Below are 26,435 nucleotides of genomic sequence, written 5' to 3'. Positions count from 1 at the left end.
TGCTTTGTTTAACAGGGGTGCGAATTTTTTAAAATCTCAAAAGCACAGTGTTTGTTTTTAATGAATGTGAGCTGCTGAATTTTGAATGGTCTTTAGTCATTAATATTTAATCTGAAATCCAAAACAAATTAAAGTTTTTACAAACAGGAGGCATAGTCCTCTGAATGCAGATGCAGTACCCAGTATGATGTGATGCTTGGTGATACCTTCTAACCTACCCAACGGCAAGAGACTACAGTAATAGGTCAGGGGCTTCTCATACATGTATTTCCCCTGAATGTATAGGAAATTATTTCTTTTATCTGCTGCAAAGGGAGAAAAATATTAATTTCTTTTGTAGTCCCGTGGTTAAAAAACCTTTAATCAGTGCTCCCTGCTGAGGTGCAATTAAGGACTGTGTAGCACACAAGTTTGCCTAGTCCACCGTCCTACTTTGGGCTTGGTTAAGGTCATAGGCAGTGCAGCGTGGAAGGCTTTCACATGAATTTGTGTTTATCTGTGATCTGTCTCAGTCTATCAGAGTGTTTTTAAACTGGTGCATTACATATGGAAGAGGGAACAATGAATAATGACCAAAGAGCAAGAGATAGATATAAAACACTGGAATGTCCTTGTTCACCCTCTGGGGAATGCTATTCAATACGTATGAATCACTGTGAACATCTACTTATGCACTACTCAGTACCTTAAGAGTACTTGTAAAGGAAAAAAATGAAGAAAAAATCATCCATCTTTTGCTCACTGACAGTCATTAAAAAAGAAAAGCAAAGCAAATGAAAAACAACAGCAAAAAGTCACATTTAAATGTATAACAGACAGAAAGCAGTTGTGTTGGTTTCTAGTGTGTGGTTCAGCATTCATTCTGCTGACTCTCTCCAAGGAAACCACAAGAGGTGCTGTTTTCATGTCTAGTTTAATGTTAACTACACACGGAGGTATTTCATTTTGTATCTTCTCTTTTTAGAGGTTAGTGTTCTTTCAAAGCAATGCGAGTTTCCCCAGCATTGTAAGTCATCTCTTCTGCAACCATAGCCCTAGGAAATTATTAAAATTTACGACCATCTAAATACTGCAAGAAACCCTCTTTTTTTCCTCTTACAACAGAAGAGGACAGTGATGTGGTCAGTTTCATAGCTGCTACCGAATCTTCGATAAAGGTCTGCTTGTATGGTTCCAGTTTCTTTTTTTCTTCCTGTTTCCAGTGCTACAACAAAGGCTTATTTCCTAGGACATTTCTGAAATGACTGTTGTCATTGCTTTCTTCAGACAGCCTTCAGTGTTCAGTGAAACAGCTCTGTAGGTAGATAATTGGTTGCCAATTATGTAAAAGTATGCCCAATTCTAATGGCTTGTACGCTTTTGGTATGCTTTTGGGGATCAGAAAATCACAAGCCTCAGCACCTGAAAAATCAGTCTTCTATGTAATTATTTTAATCCAACCTGACAATTGCACGTTGAAAAATATTATTAGTGGAATTTTCTTTTAAAATCCATCAAAATTGTAATTCTTTCTTTCTTCCAAGCTGTAGACATGACTGTTAAAGTCTTCACATTCCGATGTAATGCCTGTGGTATGCATTACTGTGTATGTTTCAGCAATTGCAGTATCCATGGCATAGATTGGTGTTTACAATTTAGTAGAAGCTTACTTTATAAATCAGATTATTTCTCAGATATTTTGGAAGCATTTGAACAGATTAAAAAGCATCCAAGTTTATTAAGATAATATTACTATAATTAAATATACTACCAAGCAGTTCATTGCTCCATACTGCAGCTTAAGACCAAGGAAAAAGTAAGTTTTAATAAATGTTCTGATGCTGCCATAATGTAACTTCAATCACCTCCTGTTGTTTGCTTGCAGAATGTGCATGCTTTGCTAGTAAACATCTTTTCCATTCCCTAAAAGCAAATTCAATTTGTGAGAGTATAAACAGTGGGGAAAAAAAAATCCATATTTGTAATCTCTTCTTTTGTTTTCTTTAACAAAGTTGGTTACTGTAATAGCTGGATGCTTGATGAATTAAAAAAAAAGAAAATAAAAACAAGACTGTTGTTTTTTGGCAGTACATGCTTGTAAACAAGTGACCCGAATTTAAACAGAAAATCTAATGGGAGAAAGGAAGAAAATCAGAAAAATTGAAAATACAGCACAGATCAGAGTCCCCACCAGATGGTGTTTTTAATAAATGTATCAAGCAGATATTAAAGAAGATAATAAACATTCAAAATAGGGAGTGGCAGACTCCCCTAGAGAGAAGAAGCAGTATGACACCTTCTGCATGCTACAATTAGTTAGAATCACATTCTAATTAACCGTTGTAGAAAAAAAAGGCAGTGAATGTACACTAATACAGTTTCTGTATGGCTGTTAAGGAGTTAGGCTAATCAGGGTAACATCTTGTGAGTCTGTGGATAAGTAGAGAAATATAAATGTGAAAATGAGCAGGGTGAAGCTTAGAGGGCACACAGGTAAAATATTTTATGAACTGAGTTGTATTGTGTTCAATTAATGACTTATGTAGCTCATGGAGTGTCTGGAATATTCCACAGAGTGTTGGCATGAAAATTCATTTTGACATTGTATCTTGTACATGTTTTTTTAACCTGGTAGCTTCTATTTCCTACAAAAAGCAGCACTGTATAGAAGATGCTTTAATGCCTAAGTAAAATGGATACTCAAAAAGTTCTCTTACTGCCAGGGAAGAGGGGAAGAAAAGAAAACCAAGGCAAATTCTGTTTTGATGCCTGTGGACATTGTTTGCATTGTTGATCTTTGCTTTATTCAGATAATTTCTAGTGAAGTACACCTCATGTCTGCTTCTTTCTTCCCCATAGGAATCTGAGAATTTCTGAATGTCTCTGTTTCATAATACCAAATCAAGACATTTCTAGAATAAGAATGCACTGACTTTACTAGTTTCTGATGAGCACACAGTGATGTTATCAAGTTTGATAGTGCAGTAAATTTGGGGAAAACTGTTATTTTTTTGCTACCTTGAATTATTACTTGGCTTGTAATGAGCCAATGAGCTCATTTTATGAGCACATTGCAAATGAGCAGATTTTTTTCCACTTTAAGATTCTGTTCCCAGCACCACTAGCACACTTAAAACACAGAATCATGTGATCACAGTATGGTTTGGATTGGAAAGGACCTTAAGGATCATCTTGTTCCAACTCCCTATGGTGGGCAGGAGCACCTTCCACTAGACCACATTGCCCAAAGCCCCATCTGACCTGGCTTTGAACATCTTCAGGGAGGGAGTATTTCCAGCTTCTATGGGCAAATTGTTCTGGGACCCCATCACTCTCACAGTAAAGAATTTCTTCCAAACAAGTAATCTAAATCTGCCCTCTTTCAGTTGAAAGCCACTTGTCCTATCATTACATACCCTTATAAAAAGCCCTTCTACATCTTCTCTGTATGCCCCCTTCAGGTACTGGAATCCTAGCTCCTCAGAGAAAATTAGCTCTTTTGTGGCTAGAGACTTTAAAATTTGTTCTGAGATTTCCTACAGCAGTATGTCAGCTATTTTCAGATGATATAGCAGTTTTAATATATATTTTAGGGAAAATCACTGTCTGTTATTAAGTTTTCACTCTGAAGTGGATTTAAGATGTTGCATAAATCCATTTTCATCTATACTATACATTACTTGTTTCCCTATGTGAAAATTCAAATAACCTTAGATTTTAGTTGTCAGTGTTTCAAATTTTTTATACATTTCATCTTCTGGCTTATTTGTTCTTTTTCTGATTTTCTGGTTTGTTTGGCATGAGATTTTGGAAATTGTATTGAATTGTTCATTGTTACCACACATATATTGGTCATTCTTCATCAGAAGCTGACAGTCTTAGCTTTTTTTTCAAAGAATATTTATTATCGTTGAGCTAAAATGGTGTTTTCAATGTGTTTTGCCACATAAAAAGAATAAACAGATAACCTTTATTTTTGCATGTTCAGAGAACAGTGTTTTGCAACCTTGTTAATCTGAATTTTTTTCTAGAGAGTTTAAAAAGAAAAAAGAGTGAGACATAGATGTCTCATATGAACAGGGCATCTTACATAGCTTTTATGTGTCCAATCATCATCTTACTGAATGATGAGATTCAAAAAGTTTGGGAGTCTCTCAGTTACCGACGGAGTTCTGTATTGGTTTAAATGTAAACAAAGGTAATTAGATAATTAGGTGAATATGTAATTCCAAAAATAAATGTTGAAACACTTGTATAACAGAGCTTCATAGTTTATATTGAACAAGAATTAATGTTTCCTTGTGTTGACCATACTTTGATAGCTCAGTTTTGGAGTGCTTTTTTTTCCAGTCTTTTTGCTGGCAATGACTATCATTACTGTCTGAGCTCTGAGCTGTTTTCTGACTGTATCACTGTGTGTATCTTCCTCATGTTTTAATTTGCAGTTCCTTCTGAAAATGTTGCAACAATTGCAGATTGTGCCAGTGTGATTGAGGGTGTCAGTAGAAGTCGCAATGCCTTGTTGAATGGAGACACAAAAAACTATGATTGGGATTCTGGGTACACGTGCCATCAGCTTGGGAGTGGAGCTATTGTAGTGCAACTGGCACAGCCCTACATGATTGGATCTATACGGTAAGAGGGTTTATTTTCTCTAAATTAAAGGCAACGGTGAGACTTTTGCTGAATACAGTTATTTTCTTTAGAATAAAGGGTGTTTGGAAATTATGGTAGTGAGGTGTCTAGTTTAGTAATTGTCCTTTGACATTTTTATTTCAGTATAATGGTTATGTTAAAAATTAAATACATGAATTGTGTGTCAAGAGACAGCAGTTCAATTCCAGAAAATATTGTATTTCAAAGGCATAATAATAGTAATAGTCAAATTGTAAGATTAAAGATGTATATTTATAGTAGAATAGAAATTCAATTGCAGCCTTACTTGTGATCACAGTGTGAGCAGTTCTTCATATGCATCTCATTGTGAAAACTGAAACATTTATTGAGGAGAGCCATCATATCAGAGTCAACTAGGTTTCCTTTTCACTATACAATTATCACAAGCTCTTAACTTGAATATGAAGTATATAATAAGGGCACAGTAAACTGAATATTGCTTTACAGTGTTGGATTAATTATGTTATATAGATCTGGATTGTATTTCTGGTCTGTTCTCACAGTGGGTATGTTTGTGGATATGACAAACCAGCTTTTGGGTAACGTAAAAGCTTTTTGCACTTCTTCAGTTTTCCTTTGTGCTTTGGAAATAGATTGGAGAACAGGACTGTAAACAGGTGAAGAAGAAAATAGAATTTCCAACTTCAGATTCAGAATGTAAATGATTTTGTTTAACAAAATCAGGCACTCAAAACCTTGTCTTGATGTCTGTTTGTTCTCTGTAAATTTAGAGTGTGTTGTCAGGAACTTAATTTAATTCTGTGATAAAAAAGAAAGCTTTCTGAAGCTGAAGCTCTAGTGAGTGAATGTAGAAACTGCAGGTTAGGTCCTTGTTAGCAGCAGAGGCCCAAGATAGGTATGTATTGCTAGGATCTGTGCCATCTGCCTATCAGTTGTCTCTTTAGACTAGTTGATTAGTGAGTGAGATGTGACATTTCATAATTGCCAGTTTTTGTTTTCCAGCAATGGAAAAAAAGGAAGTCTAAAACTGTTTAGGCTGAAGGAAATAATCAGTAAGGAGGTGTAAAAAAATGCCTCAGAGTGTGGTTGGTTTTCTTGGATCCTCTTCTCTGTCTACTACTACATTTGTATTCCGAAAAGTAGACTTTCTAACTGAGTTCAGAGAGAAAAAAAGAAAAAAAAGTACAAAATTCCAGTATCCCTGAATCATGAAAATAAATGGTTCCTTTCTTCCAAAGCTCTGTCTTTTGTTTTCAGCTTGTAGCACTGCTGTGATATTATAAACATGAAAGTTTAAAGTCAGAAATCCAGACTCTATCCATTACAAGTGTACTGATTTGTCTGTTTCCTTGCTACACAAGTTATGCATACTGTGAGTCCAGCACTGTTCTCACCATGTGCAACAACTTGAATAAGAGGCATAGTTGGCAGTTTTCCACTTTGGCAGTGAATATTTTATGCTTTTGAGTTTGATGTTTTTATTGTTAAATTAAGTATTGCATCGCAAGTAGAAAAATGAAAAGATACGGTAGTCGGATATCTTTAAAGAGGTAATTGAAAATGTAATTACGACATTTTCATGCCACTTTGAGCTTAAATTTGAAGTAGCAGCACAGACTTGCACATGTGAAGGAATAAGAGAAGAGTGTATTAACTAAAATGTATTGTTTTCATTTCATAGTCCTTCTATTTCCCAGCCTCAGAATTTTCTGCTGTCTTTAAATTGGTGAATCACTGTCACTTCAAGTTAGTGCAATAGTTTGGCTTTTCTGTATTAAATGTAATGCTAGCATTTATTCTTCTTAAGCAGGAGTTTTGGATTTTTTTGTTTGTTTTGTTTTTGTTTTTTTGTTGTTGTTAGTTTTGTTTTGTTTTTAATAAAACTTAATATTTAATGATGTATTAGATGAACGAGATTTTTGGTTGTCAGGAAATAATTGCACAATTGGGAAGCATATAGAGCAAAATAATAAGCGTTTTTGTTAGATATTTTTAAGTGAATAAGCATTTAATTGTTTATGTGCTATACTAAATATATGAGATCAGTCTCATCTGTTTTTCATTGCTTTTCCTGCGTATACAATACAAGCAAAATGAACATCTTTCCTTAAAAAATGACAATAATAAGCAGCAGCAGCAGCATCAGGATCTGATAAACATGATATCCTGCCTTGCCTGGAGAGAGAGATGTTAGCAGTATGTCATCCTTTCATTTTCATGTTCTGTCTAGAAAAAAAAACAAGTGTTTTAAGCTAATATCTGTGTCAGATGATAGGCAGATGAGGAAAGGATGCCCCTTCAAATGGAGAAGGCGGTTTTACTACATAGCAGCTGCTTCTTTGGCATGGCTCTGTAACATGTCTCCTACTCTGCAATGTGGAAGACAGTGACAAAGATCTCTGACTCTGGGAAATCTCTGGCTGGAACAAAGGTCAAGTAACATACAGACGCAAAGCTGGAAGTCTTACTATTTCATCTTAATGCAAGTGGAAGAGTTAGTTATTTATTCTTTTTAGCAGATCTTCCAGACCGGATTAAATCGTATTAATTGCCTGTTTTCCTATTATGCTTACTTGAAAAATTCCTCGACCTCATTCTTCCACTAGGATAACATTTCCAGGAGCACTTCCTTTAGGCTAGCCACACTACAGAATGTCATGAATTGTTCTTTCCCCAGAAACTGAGTCATTGGGTTTAGATTCTAACGGAAGAATTAGAAATTACATTTGGAGACATCAGCATGCCATTAAGTATGTTTGTATCAGAGATACTAAATACATAAACTTTTTTTTTCTTAAAAAAAAAAAAACCCAAAAAACCAAAAAACTGAAAGGGTAGTAGATGCTTTTAGTTTCTAGAAATCAGAATTCCAGTGAAGAAAGCCTCAAAGTCAAAATGTGTTACTATGGCAACTAAACTCTGAGTATTGAGAAGAGCAGGGCTATTGGTGCTCAAATATGCATTAGAAATGTACAGAGAGCTGAATGATTCTTGATTATATGTTATCTGCGTGTTTTCTGCCAGATCTGTCAATTTATTTTAGTATCTTTGAATCAGTCATGTTGGAAAGGACTTGAGAAAGTGATCTTGTCCAGCCTCTTCATCAAAATAGCATTACCAGGAAAGAACTAAGACCATCTTATTCATGGCTTTATGTAGACAGGTCTTGAAAACCTTCAAGAAAAGAGATCCACAACTTTTTTGGGCAGCTTACTCCAATACTTAGTTTTCCACACCATGCATTTTTTCTCTTTAATGTGGTTCCTGTTTTCTCATGGCTTTAGGCCATCTGGAACTTCAGTTTATGAACATTGTCTTATATTTCTCCCATGGTGTACCTGAGAAAAGAGCCTCATTCATTCTTTTTGATAACCTGCTTTCAGGTATTGAAAAATGCTGTAGAATCCCTCCACCATCTCAAGCTCTCTTAGGCTGAGCAAGATATTTTCCTCAGTCTCTCAGTGCACCTGCTCCAGCTTCTAGAATGTCTTGGTGGTCCTTTGCTAGATTTGCTTAGATAGATCAATGTTGTATTGGGATACAAAATTGGATACAGTATACCAGTAGGGGTCTAATGAGTGTCAAATAAGAGAGAATAATCTCTGTCCCTTTTTCTGCTGATTCAGTTCCTGTTGATACAACTCAGTATGCTGTTGGTGGCCTTAATTGCTTAGAAGGCACATTGGCAAATGTGTTCTTGAGTTGCAGCCTCACCAGTGCTGAATACATCATCTTCCTGCTCCTGCTGGCAACATTACATCTGATACAAGGCAGGATGCTATTAGAGTTCTTGGCCACCTGGGCACACTGCTGGCTCAGCCAAGAGTCAACCAGCACACCCACAGCCTTTTCTTCCACACAGTCTTCCAGCCACTCTGCCCCAAGCCTGCAGCGTTGCTTGGAGTTGTTGTGGCCAAAGTGCAGCACCCAGCACTTGTTCTCGTTGAACTTTATCCCAGCTATCCAATTTGTTCACATCCCTCTGTAGGGCCTTTCTACTCCTCGGGAGATCAACACTTCCTCCCAATTGGTTTTGTCTGGAAACTTGGTTAGGATGTACTCAGTCCCTTCATCCAGGTCATTAGTAAAGATATTGTATAGGAAAAACCCTAAGTGGTTCCCCTAGGGAACACCACTCATGACTACTTGCCAGCTGGATTTCATTCCATTCACCACTGCTTTCTGGGCCTGGCCCTGCAGCCAGTTCTTTACCCAGCAAAGAGTGTACCTGTCCAAGCCAGTAATTGCCAGCTTCTCTAGGAAAATACTGTGGAAGACAGTGTCAAAGGCTTTGCTGAAGTCTAGGAAAAAGACTACATCTCACCCCCCAGATGGGTCATTCAATCATAGAAGGAGATGAGGTTGATCAAGAAGCACATGCCTTTTGTGAACCCATGCTGACTGGGCCTGATCCCCCCCAATTGTCCCCCACATGGCATGTGATCTTCCTCAAAATGATCTGCTCCGTAACCTTTCCTGGTACCTTGGTCAGGCTGACAGGCCTGTGGTTCCCTGGATCCTATTTATGACCCTTTAGTCAGTGATCAGTAGAAAATTCTGCTAGAAAAGAACTGGAAAAGCTTTTGTTTAAAATTAATTATAAATAAAGAATGTCTTTAGATTATAGAAATTTTAAAAATATATTTATTACTTAATATAATGACTGTATTACTCTTCCATACTACAGCTCATGAGCTACTTGAAACAGTCAGCAGGGAAAAACATACTTCTGCTGCTTCTTCTGTACCATTGTCTGTCTGGAGAGAAAATAACCTCACTGTTTTTCCTCTCTGAAAAGGCACTTACCAATGACAGAAAAAAATATTAAATGTAACTAGATGCAGAAAGGCAGCAATTGGCATGTTTAACATAATAGACATGATATAATTCCCTTTTTTTTTAACTTTTAAATGGCTAAAGCCTTAATACTGAAATGGCTGCCATATCACAATAGCTTTAACTCCCCCTACATTTATCTTGTACAGAAAACTAATGCTGTTACACTGCAATTTTGGCTGCTAGCTTTATATTTTTTCTATGAATTTCCAAAATGGAATGAAGAGCAGGACTTGCTATAATAACATGTAGCAGAGGGAGGCAGAATTCTTCTGTACCATAGTGGCTTTCAGATTAAAGTAAATACAAATGTATTGCAACTCTGTGAAAGTAGATTAAACATTTATCCCCGCTTAATCTCTTTGAATACTTTATTATTAATATCCATACTTTATGGTTAACTCTTTTGTTTTTGGTATTCAGATTAATTCTTAAATTAATAAGTGGTACCAGGAAGCTTTAATGTGTTCTTTGTTTGCTTATATCATCATCCTGTACAGCTTTTACACTTTCTGATATTCAATACCACTTTCTCCTTACAAAGTTTTTTCTTTCTTTACTGCTCATTTTCTATTCTTGCCTGAACTGAGCATGAGATCATGACTCAGAATAAGCGATCGCATTAAGCACGTGGAAAATATGCAGGAGTTTGACTCATTTGGAGTATCCTGGAAAAAAAAAAAAAAAAAAAAAAAAAAAAAAAAGATTAACTTTCTGCTGCAGAAAATATAAGGAGATTATAGGCAACCAGAGTAAAAAATGTGATTATAATTTTATATAAAAAAATACTCATTCCATGAGCTTGCTTTTCTTTTTCCCCATTTTTGAACAAATGTCATTACCTCATGTTTTGGTTTTCTATTGTCTTTGGAGTTTCTGTAAGCATGTGCAAATTGTTTATGAGCATAATACTATGAAATGTGTATGCTGTATTTCATAAATGCTGACTTAGAAAGTGAATGCCATCATGTAAGTTTCACCATTGTTTGGTATTCTGCTATCACCTTTTGTTTAAATAGTTATATAGCAGCCTGAACTGAACAGTAACAGTCTTTGGGAGGATTCTGCAGGGACAACACAGAATACTCACACAAGCACAGAACAGTCAATCACAGGGCAACACATGACATTCAGGGAGGTACTGCTGAGAAAGCACGGCAGCCTCTTTTGATGTAGCAGACAATACAGTCAGTTTCCCATACCTATAACATGAAATTTTATTTACATTTGAAAACTGGTTATTGTGTAAAATGAGGCATCTTCAGCGTGTGATGGAAAAAATAGTATCACATTAAATGATTACAGGCTTACGCTTAAATGCCCAGGAAGTGGCATATTAGCCATATGTTTAAACTCATGATCTTCCAGAGAATGATGTGGATAAAGCTTTATACAGTTTTTCCTTCTTTATCTTGAGGGCACAGGTTACCAACAAGAGCTAATCTAACTTTTTATTTTAATATAGAGAGTTCTAGGGTCACAGGGAATTTTACTTTAAAGAGCTGCCTTTCCAGTGCAAGTCCTGACATTTTCATTGAAGTGAATTAATATCCATCATAGCAAAACACAGTTTCTCTACAAAAGTTTATCCTGGTAACTTGCCTGGGATGTGTTTGAAAAATTATTGTACCTGGCATAAAAAGTGATCCTTGTGCCCAGTGTGCACTGGTGAATATTCGTTTTATATCAAACTGCTTATCCAGAAAGACATTTCATGCAGGATAAATTTGAACTAGACTCTATGGTAAAGTCTTCTTCCTGTCTCTTACAAGAGATACTGCAGAGAGGTGAAGTAAGAATTTTTTTTTTTTCTTTCACAAGTCCCAAAGAAAGAAAAAGCTTCATTAAGCATTCATGCTGAGTTATTTTGGGAAAGATTCTTCCCACTTTTCTTTCACTGTTTGTTTGTTTTGTAATAATCCCAAGTCATATGCTTTTTCAAGCTTTTTAACTTGGGCTAAGTTGTTTTGGGAGAGAGCAATTGCACACATTCTTAAAAAAAAGTATGTTATACATATTTCCAGTTAGCCTTTTATTCAGAAGCCAAGCCAGTTTTGATTACAGTATTGTTAATTGTAATTACATTCACTAGCATGCTTCTGATACTCAAACTTTTTGAAAACTTCGATCAAAGAAACAGGACTGAGCTTCTATGATGAAAAGGATCCTATTGAAAACCATAATTAGCTACATTTTAGCAACCATTTAAAAGAAAACAAATTTATGTATGTTTTTTTTTCTTTTCTGTCTTTCTAACATTTGGAAGATTCATCTAAACATAGATATTCAATCAATTCAACTACCATAGTATTAGTAGTTAACAGATGAAGGATTTTAACTCATAAACTTTTTGTTTGTTTGTTTTTTAAAACAGAGAGTGTGCTTCATTCAGTCTCAGTATTTGAACGCCTTCTAGCCGTTGAATAGCAGAAAGGGGAAGATCTGATGAGGCCTTGGGTTGGATTTTGTTTCTTTCTTTTGTTTTTTAGTTAAGCCTTAAATGTTGCTGTGGGCAACTATTTTTATTTTTTCTGCCAGCTCTGAATTTTTTCATTTGCAGAGTATTCAAATGTACAAAAAGGCTTCTGTTAAGTGTTTTGTTTGAGCTTCTTAAAGCTACTTTTGATGGCTCATTATTTTTGATAATATTAATGAGCTGGGCTTAGCTGAGGGCATTGAGGGAGTTTGTTTAAAATCTGCCTGTCCTGTAGACCCAATTCCACTTTGAATGCTAGGATTCCAAAATGGAAAATAAAGAACTAACCAGATTGCTCTAAACAGAAGGAAATAGCACTGTTTTTAAAGCAACAATACAGTCACACGTCCTTAATAAGCCCTTTCTGAAGAGTCCAACTACTGCTTTGGACAACATTTCTCTGTAAGAGAAAGGATTCTGTGTTCAGCAAATGGTGAGGTCATTTTTCCCCTCTAGCTGTCTTGTTTTTCAATGTTAGAAGTGAGCAATAATGTTTGCAGTTAATGTTTCTTCCAGCAGAAGTAGCAGCTAAAAGCAAGAAAGATTTTCTCAACAAGAAGTGAATTCATAATATAAAACTTGAACACTCTTCTGAAATATGATTAAAGAGAGACAGCTTGAAACTTTGCCTGGGAAAATCTGCAGAGTGGCACAAGTTGCTTTTCTTTTCAAACGTCTCAGCTATTTTCATTACTGGATCCTTGTCTATTACACTTTGAAAAGTGTGGATCTGCAGTAGCTATTCCACTCAGCTAAAGAATGAATCCAGATTGGCTGTCTTACCTGGCTTTCACAGTTCTCTGTGTGTGGCTGTCGTTACTCTGATTGAAGTCATCAGTGCAGTTGTAGCCATTTTGGATGGTTAGCTGCTCTTTGTTTACTTGCCTATAGCAGGTTCATTGACTAACTAGCAATTTCCGGGGTAAACAAAATCCAACAATTTGTTGCTCTAAGAATTGTTAGCTGGCACTGGAAACAGAACCTGAGGATCAAGAGATAGTATGTGCCACATACTGCCAGTATGTTGCAGTATGGTATATATTCTCCATCTAAGTATTGTGTTAGGGTTCAGAGAACAAAGGTTTTAATAAAAACAAAATCAGCAAAGCATGGTTTTACACAGCAGACATAATGTGGACTGTGCACTTCAGAATATTGCTATTTCAAAATTTTGGGTAGTTTGAAGAGCATTATTATCATCATGCTGATTTTGCATCTAGTCATCTCTAACTGAAACAGAAAGAAGATACCAGTATTTACAGCCTGTCAATCTCAAGTCAATGCGTGGCAAAATTATGGAGAAGCTTATTCTGGAAGTTACTGAGAAACATATAAAAGATGATTCAGTCATTGGTCACAGACAGCGTGGGTTCATAAAGGGGAAGTCCTGTTCAATGAACTTAATTTCCTTTTATGGCAGGGTTACCCAAATTTCACAGGGGAATAATTGATACAAGCTTTTTGGATTTCAGCAAAGCTTTCAATAACTGTTTCTTGTAGTATCCTTCTGAACAAAGTATCTAGTGTGTAGTTAAACAAACACATTACTTGATGGGTGAACAACTGGCTGGCAGGTCCAGCTCAAAGGACAAAGGCAAATGGGGTTTCATCAGGATGTTGACCAGTCACTTGTGGGTTTCTGCAGGGCTCCATTTCAGGGACAGTTCTCTTTAATATTTTCATTGATGACATGGATACAGGTCTTGAAGGTATGGTGTTGCCTTTCTCAAGTGTAGAGAGGCATTTGAGAGAGATGTTAATAAACTGGGGGGCTTGGCAATCACCAACAGCATGAAGATTAACTTCAGTCCAAGAAATTCCAGATTCTGCACCTGGGACTGGGCAATCTTGGATGTGCATGTGAACTTGGGAATGAGGGGCTGAAAAGGATCTGGGGATTCTGTTGGTTGCAAGTTGAACATGAGTCAGCAGTGTGCCCTGGCAGCCCCAATGGCCAGCCGTACTCTGGGGTGCCCAGGCCCAGCACTGCCACCAGGCAAGAGGAGGGGTTGTCCCTCCTTGCTCTGTACTGTGTGGCCTCACCTCCAGCACTGGGTGCAGGTTTCTGTGCCATGATGTAAGGACATAAACCTGTTAGAGAGCATCCAAGGGAAGGCTATGAAGATGGTGAAAGTTCTGGGAGGGCAAGGAGTGTGAGGAGCTGCTGAGGCGCTTGGTTTGTTCAGGCCAGAGCTGAGGAAAGGCCTCATGGCAGCTGTAGCTCCTCACAAGGGGAGCTGATGGGCAGCACTGAGTTCTGCTCTCTGGTGACAGTGACAGGACCCGAGGAAACAGCATGGAGCTGTGTCAGGGAGGGTCAGGTTGGGCATTAAGAAAAGGTTCTTCACCAGAGGGTGATTAGGCCCTTGAGCAGGCTGCCCAGGTTAGTGGTTGTGGTCCCAAGCTTCTGGAGTTCAAGGAGTGTTTAGACAACACTTTCAGACATTGGGTTTGAATGTTGGGTGGTGCAGTGCGAAGCCAGCAGTTGGACTCTGTGATCTTTGTGAATCTTTTCCAACTTGGGATATTCTGCTGTTTAGCCACTTCCTGTAGAGATGCACATTTGTGAGGATGCATATGGAATGGGTCCTTTGAGACCTCTTTCTTTTTTCTTTCTCCTTTTTCCTTAGCAATTTTCTCAAGAATTCCATGCTTCCTTCCTTATATATATTATGATAAATTAGAACTGAGACTTCCCATTTTTCTTACTTGCCTTTAAAAAAAAAAAATTCTTATATATTTAAAAAAAAAAAAAAAAAAAAAAAAGAGAAAAATCTAGTTAAGAAGACAGTGTAATCCTCTTAGTCAGCAGTATCTTTTTATCTTTCCCATTTTAAATGACCTTTGAAAAAAGATCTTTGACTAAGGTTTCAAGGAGGCAATGCCACTTGCCAAATAGATTAGTTCATTTACTGACTTTCAAATAAATTAGAAGTAATTGGGTGAATGTCATAGAATAGTGTTAGTAAGATGATTATTTTAAGTCAGTTACTGGCCTTAGGATAATAAGTGTAGAGATAACATTGAGATGGCAATAACAGTAAAGACCTTCCTGAGCATTGGAGACATACTAATATAAAATTAATATAAAAAGGATTAAGAGGCAGAAGTACAGGACTAGGAAACATAAGCAAGCATCTTGGTTTGGCATTTGTTTTACTTATACTCAACTGCTTCTTCATACTTAGGTTACTGCTTTGGGACTGTGATGATCGAAGCTACAGCTACTACATAGAGGTTTCAACAAATCAGCAGCAATGGACCATGGTGGCTGATCGCACAAAGATTTCCTGCAAGTGAGTTTGATTTTTTTCCCATGTATTTGCACAAAGCAGAACTGAAAAATGGTTTTCCTTTTTTTTTTTTTCTTTTTTTCTTTTTTCTTTTCTATCTTTACATAGATGATATCTCAACTATGAAAGGAATGATGGTTATGTAGCCTGTGGATAACTAATTCCAGACTGTTCAAATACAGCATCACAAAGTTGTAGCATCATATTTGGTTAAATATCTAGACTTTCAAACCAGAATCTGTGGATAGATAGATGAATACTATGCATTTTGCTCCTATCAGAGCACACAAATGCCTTGTACAGAGTTGAAAGGAGTGGAAGAAATGAGAGTAGGGCCTGAACCATAAGTCAACCACTGAACTCATTTATCTAAGCTTAATGTCTTCTCTGTGGTGATCATGAGGTCAGTGCATATAAGACAGAACCTCTGCTTTTGAACAGGACCCTTCCATAGGAAAGAAAACCATGCTTCTTAAAAAGATAAAAACAAAGGAAACTGACAACAAAACCCTTTCATTTTTGTTTGTATACTTCAACCAGAAGAATTCAAGTATGAATACTCTCCAGATTTATACTCTCCATTGGCCTTTCTGTAATTATTGAGTCCATTGATAAAAATCTAATGTGGAAAAATTATTCAGTGTTGATAGCCACCCTAAACAATTTGATATTTCTAATTCCAGCTGGAATTAAAAGATATGCTGCAAAATTATCCATGCTACATATCCAGAAGTCAGGCGTGCTCAGCATTCAGTGAATGTTGGTAGTATACAATCTCCTGAATGATTCTTATGATGATCCTTAGGGAGGTTCAGACTTTGAAAAAACTTATTTCCTTTCTTCTTTCCCCTCTTGTGTAGTTTTCCAGAAGATGCGTTTTCTCTTTTTCGTGGGGCAAAACTGAAGTTATTAGCTAATATGGGGACAGATCTCACCCGTCCTGTGCTTGTGCCAAGTTGCAACACTGCTGATACACAATTGCTAAAATTTATGTTCCCTGCAGTTACAATGTAGTTTTAGGGGTGTTGGTGAAGAAGAAATTGACAGGTGCTTTCACTGCCTGTAAGGGAGCCGTGGTAGTGGTGAGCAGAAATCCTGGCTGGAGACAGAATTGTAATCATGCTCAAAGACATCTCAATTTAATGGAAAAAACATCATCATCTTGTTTGCCCCAGCAGTGGTAGCGCTGGGAAGCTGAAACCAGAAAAAAGTCACAATGCTTTGTGCTGTTCTTTTACGTTTTGTTACTAATAGTCTAGGACAATCAAAAGAAGCATTTGGGCAGTGTGGATTAAATTGCTGGTTGACATCCTAGTTCAAGTATCTTTTCACTGTGTTCAGAACATGTTTTTGAAACCCTTAACCTTGGACAAAAATCAGTGCACTCCTGAGCTAAAGGTGGCTGTCCTTCATGATATACTTCAAAGTACTGACTCAAAACATAACTGCTCTGGAAGTTCTCAAAGCTTCAGGAACTATTATCGTGTGAATTAGAAAATTGCATTTTCACTAGCTTGCTCTGACAGACATATATCCACCTTATGAAATGACAGTCTTAAATTTAAAGTCTGCAGATTTATAGTGTTCAACACTGCCTCTAACTATCTGTTCTCAATAAATACAAGATCTGGTTCTAAAGAACAGAAGACTTACAAGTCAGTGACTCATGCACTGAATCAAGTCCCTCACTTGTTGGGCAAGGTTTCAGTACAGTGAGGGAAACATTTTAATGATAAGAGAAAATTGAACCAGTCTGTTATAGGAATATATATGGATCCGTGTTTTTAATTTTGTTTCTGTAGTTGGGAATTTAAAAATAAATCTTAAAGCAAGTTGAAAGTGAGAAAATTAAATAATGCTACAGTAAGGCAGAGATGGTGCAGTTTGTCTGGTTTACTATTATCAGGTAATGAAGAAGGTACTCCTGATATATGAAAAATATTTTTTTCTCTAGTGCAGAGTTTTAAATTTCTTATCTAAGCTACTTTATCTAATGTGTTCTAGACTGAGATTTTGTATGAAATGTTCTATAGCCTGATGAGCAGAGTACAGGTATCTTACTTCATATGGGACTTTCAGATCCAGCATGCTGGTCTTTCTGTCTTTGTCCTTCCTTTACTATAGGTATATTATGCAAACAGCACAGCTCCAAAAGAGAGATTTTTTCCTCAAAATGTCTTTTAAGGACTCAAGCAATTCAGGAATTTCTCAAGGATAGGTGAGAGCCAAACTTGTGTGCAGTGCCTGACTCACCCTGGGGTTTAGGCAGCCAGTTAAAATTCCCACATTTAGCAATTTGCCTTAATTAGACTATGGCATAATAGGATGGAATTAACAGTACCCTTATCTCTTCAGCCTACATATATTTATGAATGCAGCATTTGTCTATTCTGCAAGAAACAAAGTCTATTCAGATTCTAACAGTGGTTTGTCTCAGCCAAATCCTACTTTTTTGATGAAAACTGGGACATCCCAGCCCTTAAAAGTATAAAAATTGTAATTACTTAGGCTTATGCAACTTTGCTATTTAAAAAAAAAAAAAAAAAAAAAAAAAGACATCCAAGAGATAAGTCCTTGCGTGGGACTTAGACTGTCAGCTTGACTGCTTTGCAGAGCAACAAGCCAGCTGTTACAAAATAACGTTATATGTGTATTTTTTGTGAGACCGAAACGCAAACACCTTCCAAAAAGTGTACCTCAAATTATCTCTGTTTCTTTTATAGATTTTATGTATGTGAGGGTATTCTAGGTAGGTGATGGTGCCCTGAAATCCCACGCTTACTCTTCCTTGCATTACGTCTGTATTAAATATCCTTCAGCAGGCTCTCAACAAATAACTTGCTACTGCTGCAGTAGCAAATGAAAGTGGAGAGAGTTAAAACTTCACAGGGGCCCACATTCAAAGAGATGGAATACGTGCAATGAAAGAATTTACTTTTTATATTCTCCATTCGCTCTTTCTCTCTTCAAAGACACATGGATAAGAGCTGTTTGCTTTGCTCTTTGCCGCCTGGCTTTTTCTGCATAATCTTTCAGTGGAGTTAAAATCTTTTGCTGAAGTCATTCATTAGTGCATAGCCTTACAAGTGTTTTGTGAGATCGCCAAATCATTTTGCTGCATCTCCGGCACAAGGTGACAGGTGACAGGACAAGAGGAAATGGCCTCAAGTCGCGCCAGGGTAAGTTTAGGTTGGATATCAGGACAAACTTCTTTACAGAAAGGGTTGTTAGGCACTGGGATGGGCTCCCCTGGGAAGTGGTTGAGTCACCGTCCCTGGGTGTGTTTAAAATCCGTTTGGATGTGGTGCTCAGGGACATGATTTAGCAGATGGTTGTTAGGGTAGTATGGGTAGGTTGTGGTTGGACTTATCTTTAAGGTCTTTTCCAACCTGAGTGATTCTGAGGGGTTGGATGACCCATAGAGGCTCAGATTTCAGTGCACATCTTTGATGATCAGCACGTGGCAAACAAAACAATGAGAAAATTAAATTGAATTCAGCTTAAAAAGCATGTATTGATTTTGGCAGTCTACTGAACTATGAAGTTTCCCTATAAACTCTCAGTATGCCGCTTTGCATTGTTTTAATAGTATTTTTAATGTAGTATTTTGTGTAAATTAATAGTTCAGTGCTCAAAGGTAGGATCTGCCAGAGTATTCCTAACCTCCTTATCTCTCACAGTTTTAAAAGGCTGAAGACAGAAGCTGTATGTTTGTTATCTTCACAGGGAAGCTTGCTTACCTCCCCTAAGTGAGTGCCAGTTAATGCATAGTGGCTGTGTAATTGTCAGTTTTAAAATTCTCAGTGTAGATTTCCACAGTAAACTGCTTTTCTCAACCCAGTAGGACAGCAATAAAAAACAGTCATTGTCTCATTCTACTTTTTAAGACATGTATGATAAGCTGGCTTGAGTGTGTTAGTGTTGGACAGTAGAGGCGTGCACTTGTTAGAAAAATTTGCTGATAAAAAGGCTGAAAGTCAAATGAAAAACAAGATCTAAAGGCCATTGGACATCAGGCCTCAAAGCTAATGATTCTTTTGATAAAAGAAGCCCTGTAAAGACAAATATGCAACAGGATGTCGTGAAGGTTATCAACTGAGTATCATTTTGAATGTTCTCATGAGTATTTCCTGTGAAATGGATCTGATCCATGATAGCAGATGTGTTATGTTCAGTTGCCCAGTAGGAGAAAAAGAAATCTAATATCTAATATTGTTTATTTATGAGCAGTTCTATAGCAATTGATATTAACTGTCTATATGGTAGTTTAGAGACAGATTTATCATTTTCTTTGTGGAGGGTATGACTTTATTTTCAGAAGTTTTATAACATACTGCATTATGTCAGGTTTTTTTTTCTCCTGAACTCGTTTGCTATTTTATATGCAAAGTATACTGTTGTTATGATAGATGTTCAAAAGCTTCCAAACTTAATTTCATATTTCCATTGTTTATTATCTTATGCAATAAGTATTTCGATTTCTAAATTCTGAAATGAGTTCCCCCTCAATTTTTTTTTAATAGTTTCTATGTGGAATACTTCCATGTGATGCCCCTTTGAGGCACTGACACAAGATTCATTAACAGATTTATTTTTCTTTAACTATCCTCAGGGATTTTTTCAAGAATAATTTTCAACTTTGTCCAGTGTTTCAGATTTTTGTCAAACCAATGTCCCTTAAGCATCTCCAGTTTTCAGACACTGCTTATTTCCTTTGATAACAAATCACAGCTGGAGAACACACTGGAGAGATCTGAGGCTAAAAACACCTTTTGAATTTAACTGTTCTAAACAGCTTTTTGAATGCATAATGGAGTTTTCCATGTTGTTCAAGAGCACAGACTAAGAAAATAGTTCTTGTTTGCCTAGTATTAGTGGCAAACTCAATTTTGCTCATTCTTTTTTTCCTGTGTGTACATCTGTGAAATCTTTGTAATATCTATCATGACGTAAACATTTCTTTTGCTGTAGAGGTAATATTTGAAGAGTGTGAATACCCTTGTTCATAACTGCACGCAGTATGTGTTACATATTCACAGCTCGATGATCCTTGAGGTTCCTCCCAGCCCAAGCCATTCTGTGATTCTGTGTTATATGTAGTTCCTCATACGTGAGCACAAGCAGCAGTTTTTAACTCCTGTTCTGCTCCGATTCCTGCAGTGCAGTCTATGATCCCCACTGCAGTATTTACTTGCATCCACTTTCAACCACTGTTTTCTCCTTAACCACTTTCATATGACTGTTTTGTCCCATAATAAAACCTCTTGAGCACTTATCAGCTGTTTTGCCTTTCCAGCTCTCCATAAGCTAAGTTTTTTTTCTGTTGTTTGCTATTAGTCTGTCATGCATGTATTATCCTGTCATACCTAAACTGAGAAAAAAAAAATCTCAATTTTGTATAATCCTTCATTCTGCCTCACACCTGAGCTGCCAAGTTAGCAGAATGGAACGGGATGAAAAGAGATATTCTTGTATCTGCTACGTTAACAGTGTATTTCAACCACAGCTCATCCTGCTTTACGTGGAGTTAATTTCATAGTGAAAATGTTCTTGTACCTCTTATGTCAAACAGAATATACTTCAACCACAGTTCATCAGTATTTTACGTGATGCTAATTTCATAGCAACTCTAGGTAATCGAAATGTTTTCTCCAGAGTTGCAGAACTTTGTGCAGACACATTCATATGATACAAAGATGAAATATAGTTAAGGAGGATGTCTAGGAAATTGCTATGTTGTTAAGCTCAATTTCAAGTTGCACTTCGCAGAAATGAACTGAGGGTTCTCATTAATCTGTTCATTATGCTGCTAGTAATGCCTGCTGAAGCAAGTCAGACAGATATAAAGGGTCATTTTGTGTAATTATTGAGCCAATTGAGGCATTAAGTACATATTTTACTTGGTGTTTATATGCTCGTATTTTTTGCTCATAAAGCAAAAGAAAAAGTAAGACTTGCGTTATTAAGCATAAAAAATAAGATTTCACAGACAGAAACCAGAGTTGTATACAATTTCAGAACATCAGGAGGCACTCCGAGGTGTATAAATACTGCTTCTAGCACTTAATTTGTTGGCCTTTGTTTTAGCTGAGTCTAGTCTGATTAAGAAAGGTCTATTTTTTTTCAAGTTACGTTTCTTAACAGAGATCCAGGATCACAAGAAAGTTTTCAGGTCATTAAATAAGCCTTGAAAAGAGTAGCAAGGTGGTGCTAACTTCAGCATATGCCTCTTTTGAATGCTTTACCATATGCTTCTTTTGCTGCAGCTCTGCATGCACTCCATGCATTGGTTGTATGGCTTTTTTTGCTTTGCTCTGCTATTCATGGGACTGCCATGTTCTCAGCACATTACTGCGAGGACAATGAAGAAAACATCACAGTATTACTGATGTCAGTTTGGATGTTAGCTCAGTCCTGCCTGAGGGAATACAACTGATACCCAATAATACCCATAGTATCAGCAGTGCCTGTTTTTTTATCCTATAGGAGAATCCTTCCATATGCACTGTGGCAGTACATTGGATTGTACTCACTGAGGCAGAACATATTCTCTCTTTTGAAAATGTCTATGTTTGTATGCTTATAGCTGAATGCATGTACATGCACACTCTCAGCGCCTTTGTGAATCAATATTACTACAAAAAGTCATGCAAGTAATAGATCTCCTGTGCAACTGGCCCATTTTTCTGCTTGAGATTGAAAAGGGATGCCTAATACTTAAATGTTGTTTTGCAGATGTGTTTGTTTACTTTGATATTGATTATTGCATAAGGTCATCTAACAACCCAATAAACAGAGATGCCCAAAAGTTCATGAACAAGATGCTGAATTACTATTCTGTCTGCAGTCTCCCTTTCTTGCAGGCAAAGTCATTAAATATAGCAAGTGCTGACATCTCCCTGTATAGTGAGGGAGGCCAGACAGATGTCATTGCATCTTATGCTAAATGTGACATTCCGCTTTTATTTCTAAGGATCTGCCCTAATTAGGTTGTTGATATTTGAGATCTAATTTCATTAATACTTGGAAAAGTCAACATTTTCTCATGGTGGACAAAACAAGTGTAGTCTTAAGCATTACAAGTATCCTGTGTGAAGATACATGCGGTTTTAAGCCATTGATTTATTCACAGTAGTATTTTTACCAGGGCAAATTATATCCATGAATCACAAAATGGAAAAACTATTATATCTTTGGATTCATCCTTTGGGAATTTCTGTACTTTGTGGATGTGGTGTGGTTTTTAGGATAACACTCCATCTGTTTGATTCCCTTCTGCATTTTGCACTTTACACTGAGTTCTCAAGTGAGAATTTTCTTTTTGTCAATGCCACTACTGAACATTGTGTTACCTAATTTCATCCCATTATTTTGCTTGTATCTCTGTAAACTTTTTTTTTTCCTTAATGAGTTTTAATACACCTCAGCTATATTTATGAAGTCATTCTGCCTGTTTCCTTTATGTGCTGTTTCAACAATTTTGCCTGACTTGACTTCATGCTCTTTCATCATTTATTCTGTTCTTGAAATGATGCTTGTTAATTTTACCTAATTTATTCTACTCTGTCTCTGTATACTTCAGTATTAAGGTACTGAGTTGGGAACAACGTGCTAAATTTGGTTTTATCAGAACCAGAAAGGAGCGCAGTTACATTGTCTCTGTTCTACAACACAATAACAGAAACAAAAGTTGCATTTGCTGTTTTTATGTAATTCACTTCAGTTTCATCGCTAAAATTATTGCAGTCATGAATGTATTTACTTTTTTTTTTTTCTAGGCAGCCCACGCAAGTTTGAGTCTGAAGTCAGCAGGCTTTGTTTTCTGACCGTGAGGTTAATAGATAATTCAGTTTGGTAGGATAAAGGGCTATAGTTTTCCTGCCTTCCATTAGCAAACCTCTGTATGTTTCTATTGCTGTTATGAGAAGGCGCTGATGCTGATTTACTTTTTTCACTGTTTCGTTCTTGTTAGAGGCTGTGGTTCAATTTACTGCATTCCATGGAGGTTTGACATGTCAATTAGATGTTATCAACAATAATAGAAGGGCAGTTGCTGTAAATGTGAAGTTTTTATGAGTGGTGCATGAAGTGGTGCACAAGGGAATGCAAGAGAGAAGAGTGATGAATACAGTGTTACGTTATATGCTACAAAGGAACTGATTAATAGAGAGCGTGATTCTGTCTCCTACCCCTAAAAATATTTGTATGTATTTGCTGTTAATCAGCTATTCAATTTGTGTGAACAGTAGCTTACAAACTGTTCTAGGATTACAGGGTAAGAAGTCCTTCCAGTTAAAAGCAGCCCACTAGTTGTATTACTGGTTATGTTCATGTGTTGGGTGGCTGTTCATTATCTTTGCTATCTAAATGAACATCAGAAGCAATAAATACTGGTAATGAGTGAACACAATGAAAGCAGTTCAACCTCTAGGACTGTGCATGCTTGTCTTTTGCTTGTGCTATGATACAGGAAAGTTTGTAAATAAAATGGACTTGTAGGTCAAGATGCTCAAGTCCACAGCCTCAGGATGTAGGCGTAGAAAACACATGGCTCGTTCATGACACAGCGTAGAATTTTGGCTTGTGGCATTCTGTCAGACATTTGGCAGCAATTTGCTAATAATTTCATTTTTTTGTAAGATTTTAGAATATAAATTATGTTTCTAGAAATACAGAAAAAAATCCTATTAAAATGTCCAAAATGTCGAAGCAAGCTAAATCAGTGAGTAACTGCCTGTGCAATACAGAAGTGTAATTGGGTGCCTGTATTGGTATGTGGATATATTTGAAAAGTAGTACCTACTTTTAGCTTTACTGTTGCTTAATTTCACTGTTTTTTAATGTCATTTCATGTAATATTGTTTCTAAGATAGCAGGTTGTAAGCACTGAAGCTGCAAAAGCAGAGCTATAAAGCAGTCTTGTACTAGGAGTTTGTTAAATAATTCAGAAGTATAGACTTCATTAAATATATTTTACATCAGAATTTTTAATCTGCTTTATCAAGCTTGAATTTTCTACAATAAATCATATACAATAAAAGGTTTTTAGTACTTCAGTAAACTGTTATTAGAGGTATAAGATCTACAACTATGTACAGGTATTTTGTCAGAATTTGTCATTGCAGTGGGAAGGACCAATCATAACTACAGAAATATCCACACATTTTCTTCAGATTATTTCCAAATTATGTCTCTTCCTTATAGGAATTATGTTTAGAATAAAAACTTCCGAGGGAATTTTTACCAAGGGAGGTGGCATTATATATATTATATATATAAAAGCGATCATGTAACGAGCACTGTGACAGATATTTAGTTTCTAATATTCTTACATTTATTCTGGGCTCATTATATTTCCCTTAGCCATTTTCATTCCTTCTGTGATTAGTACTGCCAGTCCTTAGTGTTTCATATTTTTTCCTCAGTAGACTGAATAAGATATATTTGCTATCCCTTTAGTGGACTATAACATATGTAGAAGTAGTGCATTATTATTTGGTAAGTTTTGGCCCTAAGAGAGCTGCAGAAGGCAAGCTGTTACTTCAAGCTTCTACTTTGCATCCCTCGTTTGTGAGTGTGCTGTCATGATGGAATACATGGAAACCCAGTTTTAGGGCTCAGGTTTGAGTCGACAGAGATAATAGGTAGAACTGCATTTAATTTGTGTGTAAGTTAAAAACTAAAATGCAGAGGACCTTTCAGTCTTCACAATGCATTTCTTCTACTTTCTCTCTCCCCGTTAGTGACCTGGAAAACAGAATGAAAAGGAAGTGGCTGAGCACCAAGTGTGACTGACTTCTGTGATTTATGGCTTTGGCACTCTGAATTAATATGCTGTTTAATGACAGCTTTAGCAGGAATAGTTTTATTTTGCTTTATTGTTTAGTACTGTTATAATGGAAAACATGTATTTTTATTGGCAATTTATGAGGTAGCTGTAGATCTTATTTTATAAAGATAAGTCTGTATCGCAATAATGTTATAGCATTTGTAAAGCATTTACCTGTACTGTTAGATGCTCTACAACAGAGGCACATATATTATTTGTTAATAGAGCAGGAAATGTAATACTTACCATGCAGTATGTACTACAGTGCTTTTCCTGTCTCTGTTGGTTGCTTACTCGTGTACACAGCTTTTTATTTGGCAGCTTCGTGTAGTAGTTACTTGCTTGCTGTCTTGTTTTCAGTGCAGTCATCAGACTGATTTATCGAAAGTCAACACAACTACTCTTTCCTTTTCCTTTCATCTCCTTTTACAAATGTCTCCGCATTCATCACAATGAATACTGGATTTCAGCTAAAAGTTGTAGTCATCACTGAAGTATTCCACATCCAAATAACCTGAGGTGTGTTTTGTCACTGACAGAATAAGACGCGTGCAGGCAAGCATTAGAAAGCAAAGTGGAGGTTACTTATTGAAAGTTGAAATTCTTCAACTGTTGTTCATTTCTGCTTGTTCTTTCAACTCTTTTGCTTATTTTTGGAGGGAGGAACAAAAAATGGAGGTTGTATGACACTTTGGAAAAGGAAGAGCTTCAGCATGCACTCTCAAAACTCACACAACCCAAGGGAAGCCAGGAAATGCATATGATATGGTTATTACATCTTGATGAATTTTGGTTACAAGTAATATCTTTCTCTTTGCTCTTATGCCTTTAGCCTGAACTTGGTTTCAGCTATAATCAGTGCTGCTCCGGTGATCCCACAGTACGGCAGTATTTTTGTAATGCCAGTGGATCATTAGAAAATCTCAGTAAAAGATAAGCTTCCACTTCTTTCTTAATTTGTTCCTTCTGGAAGAGGAGAAAATAAATGGGATGAGTCACTATTTATATCCCATTCTATATAATAAATCTCTAGAAAGATATCAGTTTTTCATGGAGATAACCAGGCAAGAATTTTAAATGCTGAGAAAAGCCATTAAATTCTTGAAGAGGTGAATTGCAATTTTAAAGCTATAGATAGCTTAAGCAATGGCAAGCTATTATTATAATTTACATGGACATCAGTTTTTCTTGCATTCTTCTTGCAATAGGCTAATAAAGAGAAAGGAAAAAAACCATGAAAGTAGAGGGGTTTCTAATGATTTTCTTCTTGCTGAGAATAGAATATAGTGAATAGGTTGTGGGATGCACAGAAACATCGTGTTTTCAGTGACAGCTGTTGGAGAGATGAAAGCATTTTGCCCAAGAGTCTGTTTATATCTTTGAG

General features: G+C 36.6%; 1 protein-coding gene across 1 annotated transcript in view; it reads left to right on the top strand.

The window, feature by feature from the left end:
• Positions 1 to 26,435, top strand: part of BTBD9 (BTB domain containing 9) — a 111,380-nt gene that overhangs the window by 69,439 nt on the left and 15,506 nt on the right. The window contains exons 9-10 of the mRNA XM_042810863.1: positions 4,425 to 4,614; positions 15,118 to 15,225. Coding sequence (XP_042666797.1) covers positions 4,425 to 4,614; positions 15,118 to 15,225 — 298 coding nt within the window. The remainder of the gene's footprint in view (positions 1 to 4,424; positions 4,615 to 15,117; positions 15,226 to 26,435) is intronic.

The sequence above is a fragment of the Centrocercus urophasianus genome, unplaced genomic scaffold, assembly GCF_019232065.1.
Source record: "Centrocercus urophasianus isolate 14NV4802_14NV808 unplaced genomic scaffold, USGS_Curo_1.0 seq_10, whole genome shotgun sequence".
In the NCBI taxonomy this organism is placed as follows: Eukaryota; Metazoa; Chordata; class Aves; order Galliformes; family Phasianidae; genus Centrocercus; species Centrocercus urophasianus.
Note: the sequence above shows the minus strand (reverse complement) of the source record. Positions and strands in the feature narration are given on the sequence as shown.